Source organism: Ctenopharyngodon idella, chromosome 19 (assembly GCF_019924925.1).
Source record: "Ctenopharyngodon idella isolate HZGC_01 chromosome 19, HZGC01, whole genome shotgun sequence".
Classification (NCBI taxonomy): Eukaryota; Metazoa; Chordata; class Actinopteri; order Cypriniformes; family Xenocyprididae; genus Ctenopharyngodon; species Ctenopharyngodon idella.
This window is the reverse complement of record NC_067238.1, coordinates 15,775,779-15,796,759: the sequence shown is the minus strand read 5'-3', so window position 1 is coordinate 15,796,759 and position 20,981 is coordinate 15,775,779. Positions and strand designations below refer to the sequence as shown.

The following is a 20,981-nucleotide window of genomic DNA, read 5'->3' as shown; positions in this document are numbered from 1 at the left end:
AAAAACCAGACGAAGGGTTTGGAGGGAGGGATTTTTGGAGGTGAAACGCGGGAGCTGCTCCGTTCTTACTTCTGCAGGGCGAGTTCCAGAGCGTGGCCGAGGACTTGGACAGCCTGTTGTTAATCACAGGCTCCGTCTGCCGCGGCAGGTTGACCGTGGAGGCCGAGCATCTGCCTGCAGAACGCAACACAGAGAGCAGAGCGTTCATACTGACCCCGTGAGAGACAGCGGGACGGGGCGCAAAACTGGAGCTCTTGGAGGGTCATGCAGACTTTCGGAGGGAGAGCTGGAGGAGGGTCACTCTTGCATCAACTTGGGATCATGTAAGATGATCGTACATTTAAGATGTACATTCAGTTCCATATAATGCTAAAAACCATTTTTATATGATGACTAACTTTTAGGCACATGAACGCTGACCAAAGTGGTTAATTATTTAGATAAACTACCGTTCAAAAGTTTGGGTCGGTAAGATTTGTTTTTGTAAGCAGTCTGTTATGCTCACCAAGGCTGCATTTATTTGATCTTCAAATACAGTTATAACAGTAATATTGTGAAAAGTTATTAGGATTTAAAGTAACTGTTTTCTATGTGAATATATTTTAAAATGTAATTTATTCCTGTGATGCAAAGCTGAATTTTCAGCATCATTATTCCAGTCTTCAGTGTCACATGATCCTTCAGAAATCATTCTGATATGATGATTTGACAGTTGTGCTGCTTAAAGGTTTAGTTGACTTCAGAATTCAAATTTCCTGATAATTTACTTACCCCCATGTCATCCAAGATGTTTATGTCTTTCTTTCTTCAGTCAAAAAGAAATTAAGTTTTTTGAGGAAAACATTCCAGGATTTTTCTCCATATAGTGGAGTTCAACAGTTACCAACGGGTTGAAGGTCCAAATTGCAGTTTCAATGACTCTACACGATCCCGGACGAGGAATAAGGGTCTTATCTAGTGAAACAATCAGTCATTTTCTAAAAAAAAAAAAAAAAAAAAAAAGTATACTTTTCATCTTGCACTGCTCTGTGATGCACCACGCATGACGTAATCACATTCAAATGGTCAAACGGCCTTAAAAAAAAAAAAAGGTAAAACAACGATGTTGGAGAAAATAAGATGGCCTTTTTTTGCCCTACCGCGGTACTTCCGCCTTACCAACGTGATTATGTAATGTGTGGCGCATCGCAGAGCTAGTGCAAGACGAGCATTTGTGGTTAAAAAGTATATAATTTTTTATTTTTTTTTTTAAATGGCGAGCGTTTCTCTAGATGAAATCCTTATTCCTCGCCTGGGATTGTGTAGAGCCCTTTGAAACTGCAATTTGGACCTTCAAACTGTTGGTAACTGTTGAAGTCCACTACATGGAGAACAATCCTGGAATGTTTTCCTCAAAAACCATAATTTCTTTTCGACTGAAGAAAAAAAGACAAACATCTTGGATGACATGAGGGTGAGTAAATTCTGAAGTGAACTAATCCTTTAATATTTTAGTGGAAACCTTGATACATTTTATTCATGATTTTCTGTTGAATAGAAAGTTCAATGAACAGCATTTATTTGAAATAGAATCTTTTGTAACATGTATTTACTGTCAATTTTGCTCAATTTAATGTATCCTTGCTGAATAAAATATTAATTTCTTTAAAAAAAAGTTCTTACTGACCCAAAACTCTTTAACAGTAGTGTATACTAAACTATCTAGGTAAATCAGCACTATCCTACTGATAAGACCAGCATTATCACCAGCTGTGTTGTGATATGGATGATGTTTTCTAGCATGGCATGCTGGTGTCTACGTCAGGCAGCTTAACCATGTTGGTCATCCTTCATTAGCAACTCCCACCAGCATACTTGAAATGCATAGGTCTGATCTGGACTTTTCAACAGGGTAGAACTGTACAAAGTGATCCAACATGGCGTCACTTCCTGTAACACACTGGTCACTGAAGATACATCAACAATTAATCAGAGGAAAAAGAATAGGCTTCTTATCATTTGTGTTATAATCACACAATGTCATACATATAGTAGACACATCAACGCCCATCACTGTGATGTTAAAATCCCACACTAACATCTCTTTGGTCTAATAATATGGAGAAAATCACACCTTAGCAAGAGAAAGAGATGATATCAAAGTCCTTTGCCTACATATATCCAGCACAGCTACTACAACACCAGAAAAATGATTTTAAAGAATAAAAAAAACATACAAAAACCATAGAAATGATGTTCATGCCAATGCAAGTTTGTGGTGGTGAAACCATCATAAGATGATTTTTGTCCCTCACTTTTTGATGTCTAGATGAACTTAAAGTGTGTCAACAAAATCATAACCAGATGGTGACACATATTAACCATCTACAGCAGTAAAATCTCAGCACTCAAACTGACTGACACAGAACAAACACAATATTGTGTCAACATAAGAAGTTTCCAAATTTACATCAGGTTCTCTGCTCCTTCCTAAATATTGTTTTAGATGGATGTAATGAATCTAGTTCATATTCTAAAGATGTATGAGTCTGTAAAGTTTGACTAATAACACTTACTCTCTCTGCGGGAGGTCTGGTTCAAGCCGCCGGCCCATGACCATCTCTGCTGACGGATCTCAGCCCACGTTTTTTTGGTTGATCTCTTTATGGCAGATTCATACCTCTCCTGTGGAGAAAAAGATAATCACAAGGATCACAACTCTATTATGGTTACTTTTTCATTTTAATAAGAATCTGAATCATTTATATGCTTGTTACAAGAATTCATTTGGTAGTTCACCAAATTTCAAATATTGACTATCATTTTGACTTTTCATAGTCATTTTGAACATTATACACACTACTGTTCAAGTTTGGAGTTGGTAAGATAAAAATAGTAATATTGTGGAATATTATTACAATTTAAAATAACTGTTTTCTATTTGAATATATTTTAAAATGTAATTTATTCTTGTGATAGTAAAGCTGAGTTTTCAGCATCATTACTCCAGTCTTCAGTGTCACATGATCCTCAGAAATCATTCAAATATGCTGATTTGCCGCTCAAGAAACATTTTTTAATATCGATGTTGAAAACAGTTGTGCTGCTTCATATTTTTGTGGAAACAGTGACACATTTTTTTCAGAATTGTTTGATGAATAGGGACAGCATTTATTTGAAACAGTAATATTTTGTAACTTTATACAAATCTTAACTTTCACTTTTGATCAATTTAATGCATCCTTGCTGAATAAAATTATTAATTTCTTTAAAAACAAATCTTACTGACCCCAAGCTTTTGACTCCAGACTTTTGAATTTGAAACCTAACAAGCTTCTCTTGCATTTACAATACTGTGTATATCACTTGCTTTGATATTTAGTCATGCTGTCTCAATGAACATTATGTTTGCAGCTAGTCTCCACACCTTATTCTTTTCTAGTTTCTGTCTCTGTTTCTCCTCCAGCAGAGCTCTTCGTTTCTCCGCCTTCAGCCTTTGTTCCTCTAACTTCCTCCTGCGCTCTTCCAACTGGCTCTCGCGCAAGCGCCGTGCCTTCTCCTCCTTCTCCAGCCACTGAGCTTTCTTCGCCGCTGAGAAAGAGAAGAGAGAGAGTTTTTGGGTGACGCTGCCAACTGCTTCTTGTGTCAATTCCAGTTAACAATTACATGTCATTTAAGAAACATTTTGCCTCATGATACCCCTGAAATTTCTCATGAGAAATAAAAATAGATGCAAATGAGATAGACTAAGACATTAATTTCTGAAAACCTGAAGTGGGATTACTGAGGATGTTTTACTTGGATGTTCGTTTAACTTTTTTAAATGTTGCTACTTGTTTTAGAATGTTTAGAGAACATTCAAATGTAACATTCCCATAATGTTTGTGAAATAATAAAATGTTCTATTAATGTTCATATAATGGGAACATTAGCAAAATGTTCTTAGAACAAACTTTTGTTAGCAGGGGTTTTCAGCAAAAGTCTCAATTTATCAAAAATCTCATTAGTGACTGGCAGAAATAAATGAGATATTATTAATATCTCATATGTGCATTTTCTTATTTAAGGTTGCGTGGAAACCAGAACTGATTGTTTTACGTTCATTTAACATTAATAATCATTAACAATTGTGCAATCACACCCATAGCTATTGATTTACTCTCCACTGAGAACTTGTCATATTTATAAATCAGTGCTTGAGGAAAAACTAAACTGCTAATAAAACAGCCTTTTCCTCTCATGTGTGTTCAGCAGTTAGACTTCAAAAACAATTAAAAACCAATCAAAGCTCTTTATTTAAAACCCCCAGCATGCTGAGCGGCAGCTGGATGCATTCTGCTCACAGGCCCAATTTAAGGAACACACGAGACATCACACTGTGGAATTTCCTGTTTTTCAGTCCCTCAGCCATAACTAAGTCTACACACACACAGCAGTCCAGATGGGATTTGAGTTGAGGAATACAAACACAGGGGAACTGCTTCCATTCACAACACTGCTTTAGATCCATGTGGGGCGACACACTGTATTTACTTTACCCTGTTTCTTTTCAAAAGCACATCCTCTTTATACCACAGGAAATGCAGTGACTCAGTAAAGAGACGAGCTGTGACTCACAAAAGCTACATGTGAATGACAAGCACTGAAATTCACTGAACACAAACATGGCAAAAATCTGAACACAGAGAAAATGTGTCTGTATTTTGTTGATTAACATCTTTTTATACATGTAAAGGGAGAAGTTTTATAATATTTTCCCATATAGACAGATAGAGAGATAGACAGATAGATAGAGAGATAGATAGATAGATAGATAGATAGATAGAGAAAGACAGAAAGGCAGACAGACAGACAGACAGACAGATAGACAAATAGAGAGATAGATAGACAGACAAACAGATAGATAGATAGATAGATAGATAGATAGACAGACAGAGAGATAGACAGATAGATAGATAGATAGATAGATAGATAGATAGATAGATAGACAGACAGAGATAGACAGACAGACAGACAGATAGACAGATAGATAGACAGACAGAGAGACAGACAGACAGATAGATAGATAGATAGATAGATAGATAGATAGGTAGATAGATCACAATTTTTTTTAACATTAACTTTAATAGTCTCTCATGCAGGGTCTTTAAAACTGTATGATTGTATTTTGTGCTCTGAATAAGTAAATCTGACTTATTTTAAATCCAATTACATAAAACCCTTCAGTCCTTAACAAATGAAATAACAATTCTGTTTTATATCCTTCAACATAAGATGATCTCAGCCTTCATGTTAAACCGCTGGTCTCAGCTGCAGTGAACCGCTAGCGAGCTAAACACGCTCACTAATCCTATTAGTTTCATACAATATGCAATATGACACTGCGACTGCACTGAAAAATAGAATTTATTCTCAGTGCAATTCAATTTATCAGCAATCTGGCATTACAGCGCTTGCTTCGCTCTAACAACTAAGCCAGGTTTACATCTTTGTATACACAGCATTCGTCAAGCTAAGATATTTTGTTGAAAACTACAATAAACCCTTTATGTAAAGCCTACAGCTGTGGTGAATGACTGGACTTGTCGAACTGATAAACAGCTGGCTAGACATTGAGGTTTATCTGCGTCTCTCCAGCTGAAAGTGAGATGATAGCCAAGCAGGCTAATCATGCTAATGGAAAAAGTAATTACAGCTAATCTGAGAGAGAGAGAGGCATGGCTAAATGAACTGTAATGATGGCACATTTTTCACCCAGTGCCTGCAGGGATCTATCAGATAGTTAAAAGTGGAGAATATGAGACACATGCACTGTTTTATGAAAGCTACTGCACATGGGAATGATGAAATATGCATGTATTTCATAATCATTTGTAGCATGTGACAGCCTATGTTCTTTCGCTACTGTAAAAGATGTTAGAAATGTTGAGTAGTTTCTTGTAACAGAGCATAAACTGCATGTTACTTAATCATAGGAAACAGTGAAAACACAAAAAAATAGGATATGCAAAGTAAAAGTTTCAGTTGAGCCATTGTGCAAATGAGATTTATTTGAAATAATATCCCTTAATCATATGATTTATAAAATAGAAAGTTGGACACAACCAAATGAGAAAAACAATGAGCACAGGACATGAAATAAATGGAAGCGATCCACTTAATCAAATGATTGATTCCGTGACGCATCTTACCTTGCTCCTGGGTTCGCTGTTCTGCAGCAGTAAACACAAATCACAAGCACATCTGTCAGACACATCAGTTTGTACTTTACATGATGCTGCTGACTTCACAGAAATGTTTTCGCTGAACATCATTAGAAACCCGTTGGCCTTGTATTGGCATTTGAAGTTGTATTAATTACAAACTGTTTCACATGGGAACAGTGTATAATTGAGTTAACTATTATTTGGCTTTGGCTGGTACTCTCAGTGTAGTCCTAAATTATATATATTTTGATGTACTTCAATCACTACTAGATAGATGCTTTCTGTGGCATAACCATAAGTACAGGGCAGGACAAAAGATATGTTTATAAAGCCTCACCCAGATATTTGGCCCGTTCCTCTCGCCGCTTTTTGGCCTGTTTCTGTCTTTGTTCTGAACTCATCCCATCTGTTGAGAAAAAAAAAGCAGATAATGCTTTAAAATGCTTAAAAATTGAACTACATTAAAGTTGACAATGACATGAGAAAGTCATTTGCAAATAATTGTAGAGATTTCAGTAGTCAATACCCATGAAATACCCATGAAATTTGAGGGAAAAACCCTTTGTTTAAAATGTTAAATATATATATATATATATATACTCTCTAAAAATACTGGGTTGTTTTTTAACCCATGTTGGGTCAAATATGGACAAACCCACCCATTGGGATTAAAAATGTAATTATATATAAAAATTAGAGGTGCACCAATACTAAATTTCTCTGCCGATACCGATAGCTGATTATTCAGAATGATATCGACCGATGCCGATACCGATAGTTTGGTTTTTCTTAAGGAAAAAAAATCTCTCCCAAACAATGTTGCAAACTATACAGGGAACCCTCTCATTTGGTACACTACCATATTAAAGGTTACAATTAACAACAGAAGTTTTATATTCAGCTGCTGTTTATTTTCAGATATAATAATTACACTCAAATAAAAACTGAAATGTTTGTATAAAACTTAGTATCACATAAGGTAGTTTTCATAAGCACTTGTTGTCTTCATGGCAAATTTACACAAACCTAATTAACAGTAAATAAGCTCCTCTCTATTGTTTTTTATATATATAGATAGCTAAGGAACTGTGAACATTGGAAAACATTCCTGAGGTAAATTTGACATGATGTGACATATTGTTCACAAGCTGTTTTATTGACGTCTTTCCGCGGTTGAAGCACAAATAAAAGTGATTACATGAGACGTGATACATTCTGGTAAGTTGTACTAGGCTATATCTTTCAACATACCTCTGATGCTCATTCATGTTTTTCGAGATATAACTTGTACTGAAGAGGAAGAAAAGACTCGCGCTTCACGCTGCCGCCTGAACTGAGGCATTACAGCGATCTGACACGTCACATTTAAGAGCGTCAAAACGCCATTTATTGTTTGAATTTCATGATAAAAGGGACAGAATTTGAAAACTTAAACTTATATTCTTATCAGAAGTAACAAAGCACAAAGTCTTTTGCGATTACTGGATGGAAGGCGCTACAAATAAAAACGCAGACCTGGCAACCCTGGCTTGAAATACAGGTGATTCACAGGGTCAAAAAGAGCCTGCTTTAGCGTCACTATTTTTAAACTGTTAATGCGTTAAAATTCAACACAAAAGCTGGTTTGCCAACCGCCAAGAAGAAGAAGAAATTCAACACAAGAGTGATTTTCTTCACACACAATATTTATGAGTTTCAGTCTGAACACGTCTTTCCGCATCCTTTTGACTGACAGGATATAATCGGCCCTGATCATCGGCTGTTTTTAAACAATCGGCTGATGGCCGATAGTGATAATTACAGCTTTTATCGGCCGATACTGATTGTTGGCCGATAAATCGGTGCATCTCTAATAAAAATGTTTACTTTAAAATATATATTATAAAGTTATTTAAATTTTATAAATATATACTATTGTGAAAATTTATATGTAAAAAAGTTATATGTAAAAGTTATGTATAAAATATTATCTAAATATTTTTTTTTATATGATATAATCCTTATTAATGTTATATATATATATATATGTGTGTGTTTGTGTAAAATATCTTTAACCTTTGCTTGATTATTAAATTATATTAATGCTGACACAGTGCTGTCACGCTTTGAATTAAAAGCAGGGCCTGTAATTAAAATTCACATTTTTTTCTTTTAAATATTTTCTTTTCTCTTTTCTTTTATTTTGTTGATAAATGGACAAATTTTGGCAGTCAATCACTATCATTTATGTATAAAGGTAGTAATGAAAGCCTGTGTAATTCTAAGGACTAGAGAGAAGATTGTAAAAGGTAAAATAAATAAAGACATTCTAAGTAAACTTTTTTTGGGTAAAAAAGGTAAAAGGCTACGAAAAGTGTAAAGTATGGCGCTTTTAATCTGATGAGAGCTGGTCGACATGATAACTAAGACATTTGCTGAGTAATTTGTCTCTCAAGCTCCCCCTCTTCTTCATTTCTCTTTCCTGACAAATTACAGACTTATAACTGACATTTTCCATTTTCTCCCTGGCCTCAGGAGTGTATTGATTCAATCAAGATAAGTGTGACTCCGGCTCTTTCACTGCGGAGGTGGTTTAACCCAAAGCATTGAAGAGAAATGCGGTGAGTCAGGTATTATCCTGATCACACAGACACATGTAAAAGATGCTCAATTCAATTAAGACGAATGCAACAGTATTTAATCTATACGTTCTTCTTGTGAAGCGTGTCCTCCTTGTAATGCAATATACATGCAACTCTTTCCCTGCGAATCGAACTGTTGCTATGGCAACCGGCCTGCCCCGCGCCCACCATCAAAAGGCTCGACTAAGCCTTATACACTCGAGACTGTTGGAGAACACTCAGCAAACCTTCCCCAAACACACAGCCCAAGGTTCGCTCCCTGCTTTGATGCACGGCCATGCCGGGTTTCCACGTCTCGCCCTCTTCACAGACAATGACTTGGCTTGCTGCCACGACCCTCTGATTAGGATGAATTTAGAAAAGGGTCTTTTTAAAGTCAGTCTGACATGGATGTTCACATGCATGAGGTCTACTATGCCGAGTGTATCGATGGACTTCTTGAATATGTTTTCTCTTTTATTCTTCTGTTTTCATCCTTTTACTGTACAAATTTACTGTAAATAAATGAGTCTCCGTAGCATCAGTCCTTTACTTTAACTCTTGTTTAGTGCCTTATCCAAAGATTAGGCTATCATCATTAAAAATTCGTACATTTTTAAAAGAAATGTTCTGATATTGTTGAACATATTTGAAATATATTCCTCAAAATAACGAATTACTGTGATGATACCAAAATTTGTGTGATTGATAACAATACTAGCAAAAATATGGGAAATCTCACTTGGCTATTTAAAAAGTTAAATATGAATTTAAGTAAACCAATGGCATAAAAATAAAAACTTTATTATATATATATAATTCTATTCTATTAATTAATTATCATTATATTTATTTTGGTTCAGTTGCTTGCATTTAAATGAAAATACTAGTGAAATTTGGAATAAATCACTTGGTTATTTAAAAAGTTAAATATGAATTTAAGCAATCATGAGGCTGCAATGGCATAAAATTAATTAATTAATTAATAAAAAATAAATAATAAATATATTTAAATTAATAAACAATTATAACATAAATAATATGATATAATTAAATACATTTATAACAAAATAATATTAATTAATATTACTATAATATATACTATATTATAAAATCTATATTATTTTTTTATAGTTATTTTGATTGCTTGCACTTAAATATAATATATACACATATGTAATTAAAAAATAATAGCCTAAATGTAATACATATAAAAAATAATATTTAAAGATTATTTCAATTACTTCTATTTTCTATATGTGTCTTTTGTTCTTTTACATGGTTGCTAAGACATTAGCATCCAAGCTATGTGGTTGCTAAAGTGTTTAGACTGGCTTTTAACTACATTGGTTTATATCGCTTTACATCATATAAAGCGATCAGGTGTCTTCAGGAAATTTGGACTAAACCGCTCTATTCATATGGATTAGTTTCACGATCTTTTAATGGACTTTTTAAGCATCAAAGTGGTAGTTGCGTAGCTGTCAATAGACAGAAATCTCTCAGATTTCATTAAAAAGATCTTCATTTGAGTTCCGAAGATGAATGAAAGTCTTACGGGTTTGGAACGACATGAGAGTGAGTAATTAATGACAGAAATTTCATTTTTGGGTGAACTAACCCTTTCACAATCAGTGTGCTATTTGGGACAGGGCCTTTGCGTTAGGGTGATTGCTAAGTGATTGTTAGGAGGCTGAGTTCCCTCCTTCAATGTAATGATGTAAATGACATAGACAAAATGAACATATCCAACACCTGAAAGATAATGACAAGCAATAAACAGTTTATTGGTCTCCTTCTGAGTACCTTTTTTTGGGTTGGGACTGGCTCCGGGTGTGCTGGGTCTTCCGTCAGATTTGATTGGTTCTGTTTTTGAGGGAGGGTCTGTTATGAAGGAAGAGTCTGTGACCGTTGTGTCGTCGGCTTTCAGGATCTCACTGTCCAGTTCACTCTCTTTCTGAAGCGTGCCACTCGTCTCTGGAGGAGATGTGAGAACTGAGAGAAAGACAAAAAGAGAACATGGATGAAAGTAATCAAAACTAGAATCATGCTTCTAGTTCAGTTTTCACCAAAATACTATACTGGTCATTTGGAATTAGCCATCACTATCATATTTGAAGAACTTTGCAACATTAACACTGTTATTAAACTGAATTGAATTTAATAATGACACTATTGTGTTCTAGCTGCATTATAACTGAACTGAATGTGTTTCATAATTGATGAACTTTGCAACATTGACACAAACCAACACTGAACTAAACTGAGCTGAATAATGACACTATTGTCTTCTGTAGAGCCGCTTTACAGCTGAATCTAAAGTCGTTTCATAATCAAATTTTGCAATATTAATAATATTATTTTCCTGTTTATTACTGTGAAGCTGCTTTGAAACAATCAGTACTGTATAAAGCTCTATAGAAATAAATGCGACTTGACTATCATTATCATCATCAAAAATACTATATATTTATTATTTTATTATTGTTATTGTTATTATTAAGATTTTATGTATATTTCAGTAATTTCTTTTTGGTGGAAAGTGTTAATGTGGTGGGAAAAAATTATGTTTTGGCAACTTTAAGCTTTTAGTTAATGCTTTTGAATAAATAAGTAAGTAGGTGAGTAAATAAATAAATGAGTGTTTTCGTGTTTTGCTAGGGTATTCTGGGTGTTTGATAGAATTTATGGATGGTTTCTAAGTGGTTTATTACTAGCCAAGTCAAAAAAAGCCCTCTCTGATATTTTTGTCTCTTGTGTCTCTCCTTAAATCTCTATGGGACGTTGATACCTGTTACATCATCTGCAAATTGTGCAAAGCACTAATCATAAACATACAGATACTGAAACTAAGGTTACCATGGTCACATTTTTTGCATGGGATATACAGTAAACAGCATCATGATTTCGAGCATAATTCCGTGACACCTACAGCACAATTTGAAGGACTTGTGTGTATCAGCACAGAATCTCCAGGAATGTTAATACAGTATTTCGTATGCATCCAGCATGCAGACAGTTTCAGATATTCACCAAGATTCTCTCTGCAGAAATGTTCTCTGCTTTCTCACTAACAAAACACTTTAACCCCATTAGCAGGGCATTAGCATCCTGTTCACACTTTACTCGCACATAAAATACGTTAAAGATGGCATGTGATCTCCCTCCCGCAGGATTTTCACATGAGAAACACAGCAGAGAATCACTAGCCTCTTGTGTATCTCTTTTCTCTGAATATAAAGGTGTGGATGAGGCCTGGAGGAATCACTCGCTACACTAATGTCAATATCAGCATTATAAACATGCACTAGTCAAGCCATTTCATAGGGTCTTTGGGCTACACATTTCAACTTAGTGCTTTCATTAGTTTAATGCAAGTCTTAAACCCTCCCCCATCCTCAACATAATGGATTTAGTGGCTTCTGAAGGATTAACCGAATGCTATACTGTAGAAATCCATGAGTGCAGCCCTTCAGATGAGTTTAGATAATCGTGGCATGAATCTAATTAAATAACAGGATCAGTAGTGACCGCTGATTTAACAGCTGACTAAATGTGTTTATTCTCTTCATATCAGATGCAGAAAAGAGCTTCAGACATGTTGAAGGTCTGCTGGAGCAGCAAGACCCTCTGGAGAGGCAATTTGAAGGGCAATTAAAGAGCTGGTGGTCTCAAGTCAACAGCTTCATTTTGCTTTCAAACAGTAATTGCCAAAAAGTAATTTTCATCTGTAACACAGCTGAATGATGGGTACATGAAGAAACCATTTGAAAAAGCATCAAATGCTCTTATAGCATGAGCAGTGTTGGCGTTAGCACATTATAAGATACACAAGTTACGTAATCAGATTACTTTTTTCAAGTAACTAGTAAAGTGACACGTTACTTTTAAAATTTCAACAAAATATTAGTTTTTTTTTTTTTTTTTTTTTTCAAATAAGTAACGCATTACTTTGTTTTTCTATTTGTTAACTGACATCTCTCCGGACTCCATGTTGAAAGAAATCAGGAGTAAGTGCAGAGGTGTTGTGTGCGCTGTGTGAACATGATGGTTATTGTAGTTCTAGACTAAATGTGAACAGGCATTTACTCATCTCATTTGCACAAAAAACAGTTTCTTCTGCATCCTATTCTTCTACAATCCAGAATGGCAGCACAGCTGAAAGGTTTTATTTGAGCTGCGCCCTCTACTGTACAGGCGTGAATTTGCACAAGCCCAGTCCAGGTGAGAAAAAGTAACACAAAAGTAATGTAACACATTACTTTCCATAAAAGTAACATAGGATTGTGAGAAATAAGTAGAAATGCGAGATATAAACTCACAGTTACGAGATAAAAAGTTGCAATTATCTTTTAAATTGTTTTATTTTGTGGCGGAAACAAGGTTCCATACAATATTGTAATGCATTACTTGTAAAAGTAACTTTCCTTAACATCAATGTGTAATTTTAGTGCCACACCAAAATTATATTTTATATCAGGGTTTCCCAAAGTGGGGTTTATGAGGAAGAAATGCAAGTAGCAAGTAGAACCATTTTTCTTCCATAATGTGACATATTTCCAAGTGAAAATGGATATTCCATAAGAAAAAAATGTTGGATCATAAAAAGTAGACAGTGAATACCAGAACTGATCAGGAATCGTTCGCAAAAAATGCATTAATAAAATAAATATAGTCAATTTCATGTTAACTTGAAAGTTATGCAAGATTAATTATGCAAATTAAATTAAAGCTTAATCTTAAAAGCTTAAAATCTATTACATAGAAGAAACGTTTAGCAGTCAGAGCCGATAGCCTCGTGGGCAGCACTCCGACAAGCTGCGGGTGACCCAAGTCCGACCCAAGTTTCCTGATCCTGTCCCCCTCTCTCTCCCACTTTCCTTCCTGTCTACTCTACAATGTCCTATTGCAAGTACACACACACACACACACACACAAAATGTATTGCAAAAAGCATTTGTTAAATAACTACTTATAAATGGACCTTTGACCTTGTGTCAATCATATCTATTGTGTCACACCAAGTCCAAAACCATTATTTAAATGTTAAACAGTTGACTAGCATCTTGACCTATGACCTCATGGGGTAAACATGAGGTCAGCGTGGGTCTAAACATCCTGTTTTGATTAGAGGGCACGTCTGTGTTTCTCAAGTTGTTTCTGAGGTTTCAGTCTGTGATTGCGCAGCTGTCGTCTTCTTAGGGAAGACCTCATGACAGGAAGACAAAAAGCTTGACTGCCTACAGAAGCAACTGCAGTTTAGAAGTGGAAAGAGACAATCGCTGAGCTTTGCTACTGTAAATAACTCAGAGTAAAACATATGCCAGAAAATAAAGTGCACTGTTAGCAATTCAACCCCTTACAAACATTTAGCCACACGTCAAAGTCCAATGATAAGTCCCAGCTTCCCCTCTGTGCTCTTTTTAGATGGAGTCAAGTTCCCATGTTCAGTCTGTAAAGGTTAGCAGCAGGGCAGTGTCTCAACATCGAGACCAAGGGGTCAAACTGTCTGTTTTAACAAAGAAACGCCATCTGTCCCGGGAAAGACACAGAAAGTGTGCCATTTTTCTTCTGCTTAGAAACAGATACGCTCACACTAATCAGATGCTAAATTACTCTAATTTGGAGACGGAATTAATTAGTACTTCACAGAAGCAATTAGGCTGGTACATAAAGCATGTTAGATGTGAGATATAATAAGCAGACACTGATTTGTTATCAAACCAATACGGCAAATTTAGGATGGAGATTTAATGTATCTGGAAATCTTTCAGGATGCCCACTGACCACCAAACTCAAAAGTTCAAAGTTCAAATCTTCCTCATGAAAACAAGTGCAGCCTCTTTAGATATGATTTCCAACTATGCGTTTAGACCTATTAGACTTCCACAGAATGAGCGCAATTACCTACCATATATTTAAAGGGGACCTATTATGCCACTTTTACAAGATGTAATATAAGTCTCTGGTGTCCCCAGAATGTGTCTGTGAAGTTTCAGCTCAAAATACCCCACAGATCATTTATTATAGCTTGTTAAATTTGCCTCTATTTGGGTGTGAGCAAAAACATGCAATTTTTTATGTGTCCCTTTAAATGCAAATGAGCTGCTGCTCCCGGCCTGCTTTCCAGAAGAGGGTGGAGCTTTAACAGCTCACGCTTCGGTTGATCAACAGCTGGAGAATCTCACGCAGCCAAAATGAGGATTGTCAGTAACGGTGTTCAGCCTTACATTGTTCAAACCGGAGTCGGACACTGATGGAGAGAATCAGGAAGAAGTTACAACTTTTAGAATGAAACTGGACATTTCTGAATGGTTAGTGGATAAATTTATGAAGTTGCTGAGTTGATTCAACGCAAATATCTCCCTTTGCATTGAACTTTGAGCGTTGTAACTTTGCAGATGTCGTTTATGCTTAAACAGCAACATTAAACACTAACTAAAGTTAAAAAAGTGAAATAATCAAGGACACCTTTAAAGCAAAAAGCAGGTAACATGGGGGACTTGAAGTCATTTTGGGGGGCAGAATGATCTTCTTTACACTTCTCTACACTTCTTTACACTTTACGTAATATATTTAATTATCATTATTATGCTAGGGTCATATTTAAATATAATCACAAAATTTTGGGCCAAATTGTGCAGACCTATATAAGACCTGAAAAAAAAAAAAAAAATCAAATTTTCAATCACACAATTTTTATCAGAGAGAGAGAGAAAAAAGTTGATTCTAATTTTAGCGAAACTAAGTGAGAAGTTTCATTTCCACCTTTGATTTGATTTGTCTTGGTGGCTCAGGTTATAAAACAGGTTATCAGGATCAGAATATACAGTGGGAAATAATTTTGACTGGGTTTTGATTGGATAGTAAAAGGTGGGGTATGATATTATGTAAAGAATAACTGATAAAAGACAGTTGAATTATTGAAAATTAATAAATGCACAACCTTGAGGTGGTAATGCTAGTTCAATAGCACTAATGATACATTGTACTAATTATAATGGTTCTTGTTGTCTTATTAACCCATCAGCACGGCAACAAGAACAAATACAAAACCTCCCAAGATGCACTAGGGGAAAATGTAGAAAAGAGGTTGATGCCAAAGTTTTGGGAGCTTGAAAGAGAAAAAAAAAACATTGCATGTGATCCAGGGATGAGACAATGTTTGGGCAGAGTGACAAAGATAAAAACAGCAGTAAAACCCGAGACTAAAGCATAAAAAGGGTTTAGGACGTGTCTGGGCAGATCATCTGAGACACAGCAAGGGAAAACCTCAGTACAGTGACGAGAAGTCTGGCATTTCAGGCAAAAAAGAGAAAGATCTCCCTGACCTGTTGCAATACATTTGGTGTTTCAGAGAAAAGGCCACAAGGAGGAATCTTCACCCAGATAATCTGATTCATGAGGGCAGTCCTATAGTCACAGCAGGGGGCATCGCTGCTTCAGCAGATCTGACCGCAGTGAGCTAAACATGCAGACACCTGCGTTTGAGTATAAAAGTTCACGTGATGGGCAGACACAGATCTGTCAGGTCCATTGCAGCCAGATCGAGTTTCACCTCTAGCTCGCAGTAAAAATAGACCCCACAATCCCTCATCTGCCATAAAAGGAGCTGATACTCTTTTAAAATATAAAAATATATAGTAGACATGCAAATATATAGTCTTTTCATGCAAAACTCACCACCATGATAGGGGGTTATGTGTGGTTGCCAGGGTGTTGCTATGCAATTGCTAAGTTGTTGCTAGAGGCCCTGTCTACACCTGGTATTAAGATGTGTTTTGGTTGATCAGATCACAAGTAGATGAGGGTCAGTTTACACCTGGTGTTTTGATCCGTCTCTTTTGTCCACTTTCCACCACTTCTGTCCTGATTTCTTCGAGAGGAGGATCAATGGGCGGGTAAATGTATGGTATATTTCAGATCTTTCAAACTAATGGACAAAATAAGCTTGTGCAATTTACATATAACTGCGAATGGAGATGACTGAAAAACACACGGTGAGCAGAAGCTTTTGTTTCTGCTTTGATAGCCGAAAGACCACACCGAACAGCGAGTGAGTGTTAGAAATCAGGAATGGTGAGAGAACATTGTGCTTGGTACGTTTTTAGTCTTCAAACCAAACTTTGATCTTCAGCTGACAAAGTTTAAATCCCATGAACGTTTACAGCAATCTGATCAAATGCGTTTTTGACAACCTCTGGAAGTGGTTGAAAGTGGACAAGCTCAAAACGTTTTAAACCCCGTTTACACCTGTATTTAGCGTCGTCCACTTGTGATCCAATCGAACAAAACCGACCAGATCAACCAAAACGCATCTTAATACCAAGTGTAAACAGGGCCTAAAGTGGTTTGGAATGTCTTGCTGTGGGTAGGTGGTAAGATTATCATTGTTAACTATAAAACTATTAAAAACATTTTGTTCATTTAAATAAAGCTGAAATAAAATAAAATATAAATATTATATGGAAATAGTTAAACTGAACAAAATTAAGTTGAAGCACTAAAATTACTAAGTGGAAATAAATACTGAAGCTGAACTGAAATCAAAATAAGAACTAAAATAAAATAACTAAATTAAAAATTAAACTAAAAGCACATAACAAAATTACTACAAATTAAACTAAAATGAAATATATATATATATATATATATATATATATATATATAAAAGCTAATGCAAAATTTTAATAAAAACTATAACATATGGTCCCTCCCTCATTGTAAGTCTTTGTGATTTTATTCCACCTTGCAAAATTTATTCATTCACCAGGCAAAAAGCACAAGTCTGAAAAGTAAAAGCACACATTTCCTAAACAGGCACCACAAAATATGACCCTTTCAACTATAAATATAACAAGTACGGCATCTGAGCAAAAGTTCCAATTAGAAAACTGTTCTTAAATTAAAGGGGTACTGGCTTTGAATGAAACTCGGCTGCCTACACAGTAGAAAGGTGAAAACATTTTTGGAATTGGTGCTACCTGACTAGAGAAAACAGAAAAAAGGCTGTTGCCTTTTTGGTAAATAGGTAAGAACACTTCAACACCCCTAATGCACTGGGCATGTTGCCATCCAAGGCCATTCCCACCCGTCTGCTATGGATACTCTTGACAAGAGTCAAATAACTGCCTGGCTTTAGTAGGAAATACTTCTTAGCAAACTTTTAGTCATAATGGTGTCAACTTGTATTGTTCCTAAGTACCAGAATTCAAAGAGTGAACGTTTAGAAGAGTTACTTTGGTTCTGTCAGTTCCGTGAGACGTTTCTCCTAAAATTCCATAGAAGAATAAAAATAGAAATTAGACAACTAATGACATACATTAATTTATTCTTAACTTTATGAAAAACGTTTGAATATATATTGAAATCACGGAAAACTGAGCACTCTTCTGAAACTCTAGTGAAGACACATCCATTTGCTCTCAATTTAATCTCACTCCTAAGAAAAGGAATCAACACATTAACGAGATCCTATTTGTGTTTTGTCCTTTCCTACATGTGGTAGGAAAAACCCTGATGTGCTTTAAATATCCAACTAAATGCACACAGTTCTGTGTTTTTTGCACTAGTATGAAGGGATTTACAGACACAATGGTGTGAAGTGGGTCAGTGGCCCGTCCACAGCAGAGGGAAGAGCACAAGGCTCAGTGGATCTGGGTCAGCTGGACCTCAGGCATGTGCGGCATGCGTCTCTACTGTCTGTGTGGATGGCAACAGAGCACAACATGGCACAGGGCGTCTGTGTTCTGCACACACAGGCACATGACCGTCAGAGAGCAGCAGCGGAGCTAAACAAGGACACAGAGAGACTGAGAGAGACAGAGGGAATATTTCTTCTACTGTTTACACTTGAAAATGCCACAAATACTTATTGCTAATAATTTAATTGTAAGGGCCCTGCAGCAGGTAAACTTCAATTCAGTCTTTCCACATGGATCTTTCTCAGGAAACGGTGCCATGCTGATCTAATTAATAAGATGCTGAACTGAGTCACAATATTTGACAAATTTAGTACTGATTAGAAAATGATGCAAAATAAATAGGATAAATAAAAGCTTACACACTTCTGCCCTGTTAGACTTAAAAAGTTCATCTGTGGAGGGGAAAAAAAACCTTTTGATCAGTTTTTACAGATTTTTTTTTTCTTTTTTTTGGCACAAAGAACAAAAATATTGACTGTGAAAAATGTGGTGTGATGTGATAATATTTGCTAGGTTATTATTAACCATTTTGCATGACCTTCAGTGTATGTAAGCATGTTTGTAGACAAAAATGATATACACTAGTGTTTTAAATTTAGGGCTGATAAGATTTTTTTAAAGAAATTAATATTTTTTACTCAGAATGGATACATAGAATTGGTCAAAAGTGACAGCAAAGACATGATAGAAAAGATTTCTATTTCAAACAAATGCTGTTCTTTTAAACTTTCTATTCATCATAGAATCCTGAAAATTCGATCACTGTTTCCACAAAACACATGAAGCAGCACAACTGTTTTCAACATTGATAATAATAAGAAATGTTTCTTGAGCAGCAAATCATCATATTAGAATCATGGATAGGATCATGTGACACTGAAGACTGGAGTAATGATGCTGAAAATTCAGCTTTGATCACAGGAATAAATTACATTTTAAAATATATTCAAATAGGAAACAGTTATTTTAAATTATAATAATATTTCACAATATCACAGTTTTTACTGTATTTTTGATCAAATAAATGCAGCTTGGGTGAGCAGAAGAGACTTCTTTCAAAAACATTACAAAAATCTTACAAACCCATAACTTTTGAACAGTCGTGTAGGTTAAGATTATCAATATTTTTTCAATTACAACAAGGCATACAAAGTGATACTACCAGAATTTACAATATCTATTCAAATTATAAGCTTAAATAATATAATTGAATACTAAGATTTACTAGTAAATGTTTAAGAACAGTTTATAAATAATCTTCCTTAAAATTTCAGGAACGAACTGCACCATTTCCTGAGAATGACCCAGTTATACAGTTGTGACACAGTAAGAATAAACAAAAGAAACTGTGTATATTTGACGTTCCAAACAAAGCTGGAATACTGAAAGCTGCTCCTGAAGCACTATAGAGCTCAGCGTTTCAGTAGCCCTGATACAAAAACAGACCGTCTACTTTAAAACAAAAAACTCTGCAGTAAATCACTGCTACCTAAACCATAACACCTGTTTCTACATGTCTACTGAACATCTGTTTTGTTCTAGAGTCTTTATCATGTGATGTGCTAAGCACAACATTTAAGATAACTTTAAAAGCAATGCAAGCAAAAACATTCACAGCACTAGAAATACAAAACAGAACAATGAGCAGCAACAGAATTACATGTTTCTCTTGGGGTTCTTCTGAAGGATTCAGTGGAGTGGCAACAATCTGTCTGCAGATCAACATACCGCATAAACTGGGTTACCCACATCTGCATTCACACACACACACACACACACACACACACACACACACACACACAGTATGCCAAAGGAGTGCTGGAATCATCCAAACACTATTAATATTTTAACATCCCTCTGCATCTCCCCCCCCTCAATGAAGTCAGACACTTGCACAAATGGAAACTCAGAAACAGCCTATATCTTGATATATGACGATGAGATTGTAGGGCAAGACTGACTTCACGACTAAAAGCTGTTCATCAAACTAGACAGCTCATGGCACAAAAAAATGATTCTCAATCCAACAACAAGAACCACACGGCCTGAACGGTTGCCCTGATCACAGACAAAACAAACACATAAAAACAGTTTAAACCACGACACCCGTAAGCGCTATATTGCATCATTTGCTAATTTGTCTCCTACTGAGACGCTTCATGCTTGTTTGGTGTGTGATTGTCGAGGTCAATCATCTAGAAATAATCAGCATCAATAAACATTTCAACTCAGGGCACAATGATACTCAAAAGACATTGATTTTATATGTCAGAATATACAATTTTTTCAACAGTTGTTTGTGTTTTTTTATGGTGTTTTTTCAGCACCACCTCAGACCTCAGATCAGTAAAAAAGAGATAAGCTGCTTTAATGGATTTTTATCCTTCTATATTAAAGCTGCCCTTGAGTGGTTTAATGGAAAGAGCATCCAAATGTATATACGCATGCTTAAACTGTGTGTGTTTATGTGTGTGGACGTGAAGGATGTCGGC

The 20,981-nt window shown here is 35.7% G+C and overlaps 1 protein-coding gene across 5 annotated transcripts in view; it reads right to left on the bottom strand.

Annotated features, from left to right (window-relative positions):
- Nucleotides 1-20,981, bottom strand: part of map7d1b (MAP7 domain containing 1b) — a 46,108-nt gene that overhangs the window by 14,597 nt on the left and 10,530 nt on the right. For 2 of the 5 annotated variants that reach the window (XM_051873104.1, XM_051873106.1), the window contains exons 2-7: nucleotides 10,592-10,780; nucleotides 6,523-6,591; nucleotides 6,171-6,191; nucleotides 3,407-3,570; nucleotides 2,556-2,664; nucleotides 70-174 (exon numbers count right to left, since the gene is read on the bottom strand). In XM_051873104.1, coding sequence (XP_051729064.1) covers nucleotides 70-174; nucleotides 2,556-2,664; nucleotides 3,407-3,570; nucleotides 6,171-6,191; nucleotides 6,523-6,591; nucleotides 10,592-10,780 — 657 coding nt within the window. The remainder of the gene's footprint in view (nucleotides 1-69; nucleotides 175-2,555; nucleotides 2,665-3,406; nucleotides 3,571-6,170; nucleotides 6,192-6,522; nucleotides 6,592-10,591; nucleotides 10,781-20,981) is intronic. The other 3 variants (XM_051873107.1, XM_051873105.1, XM_051873108.1) reach the window with 3 other exon arrangements.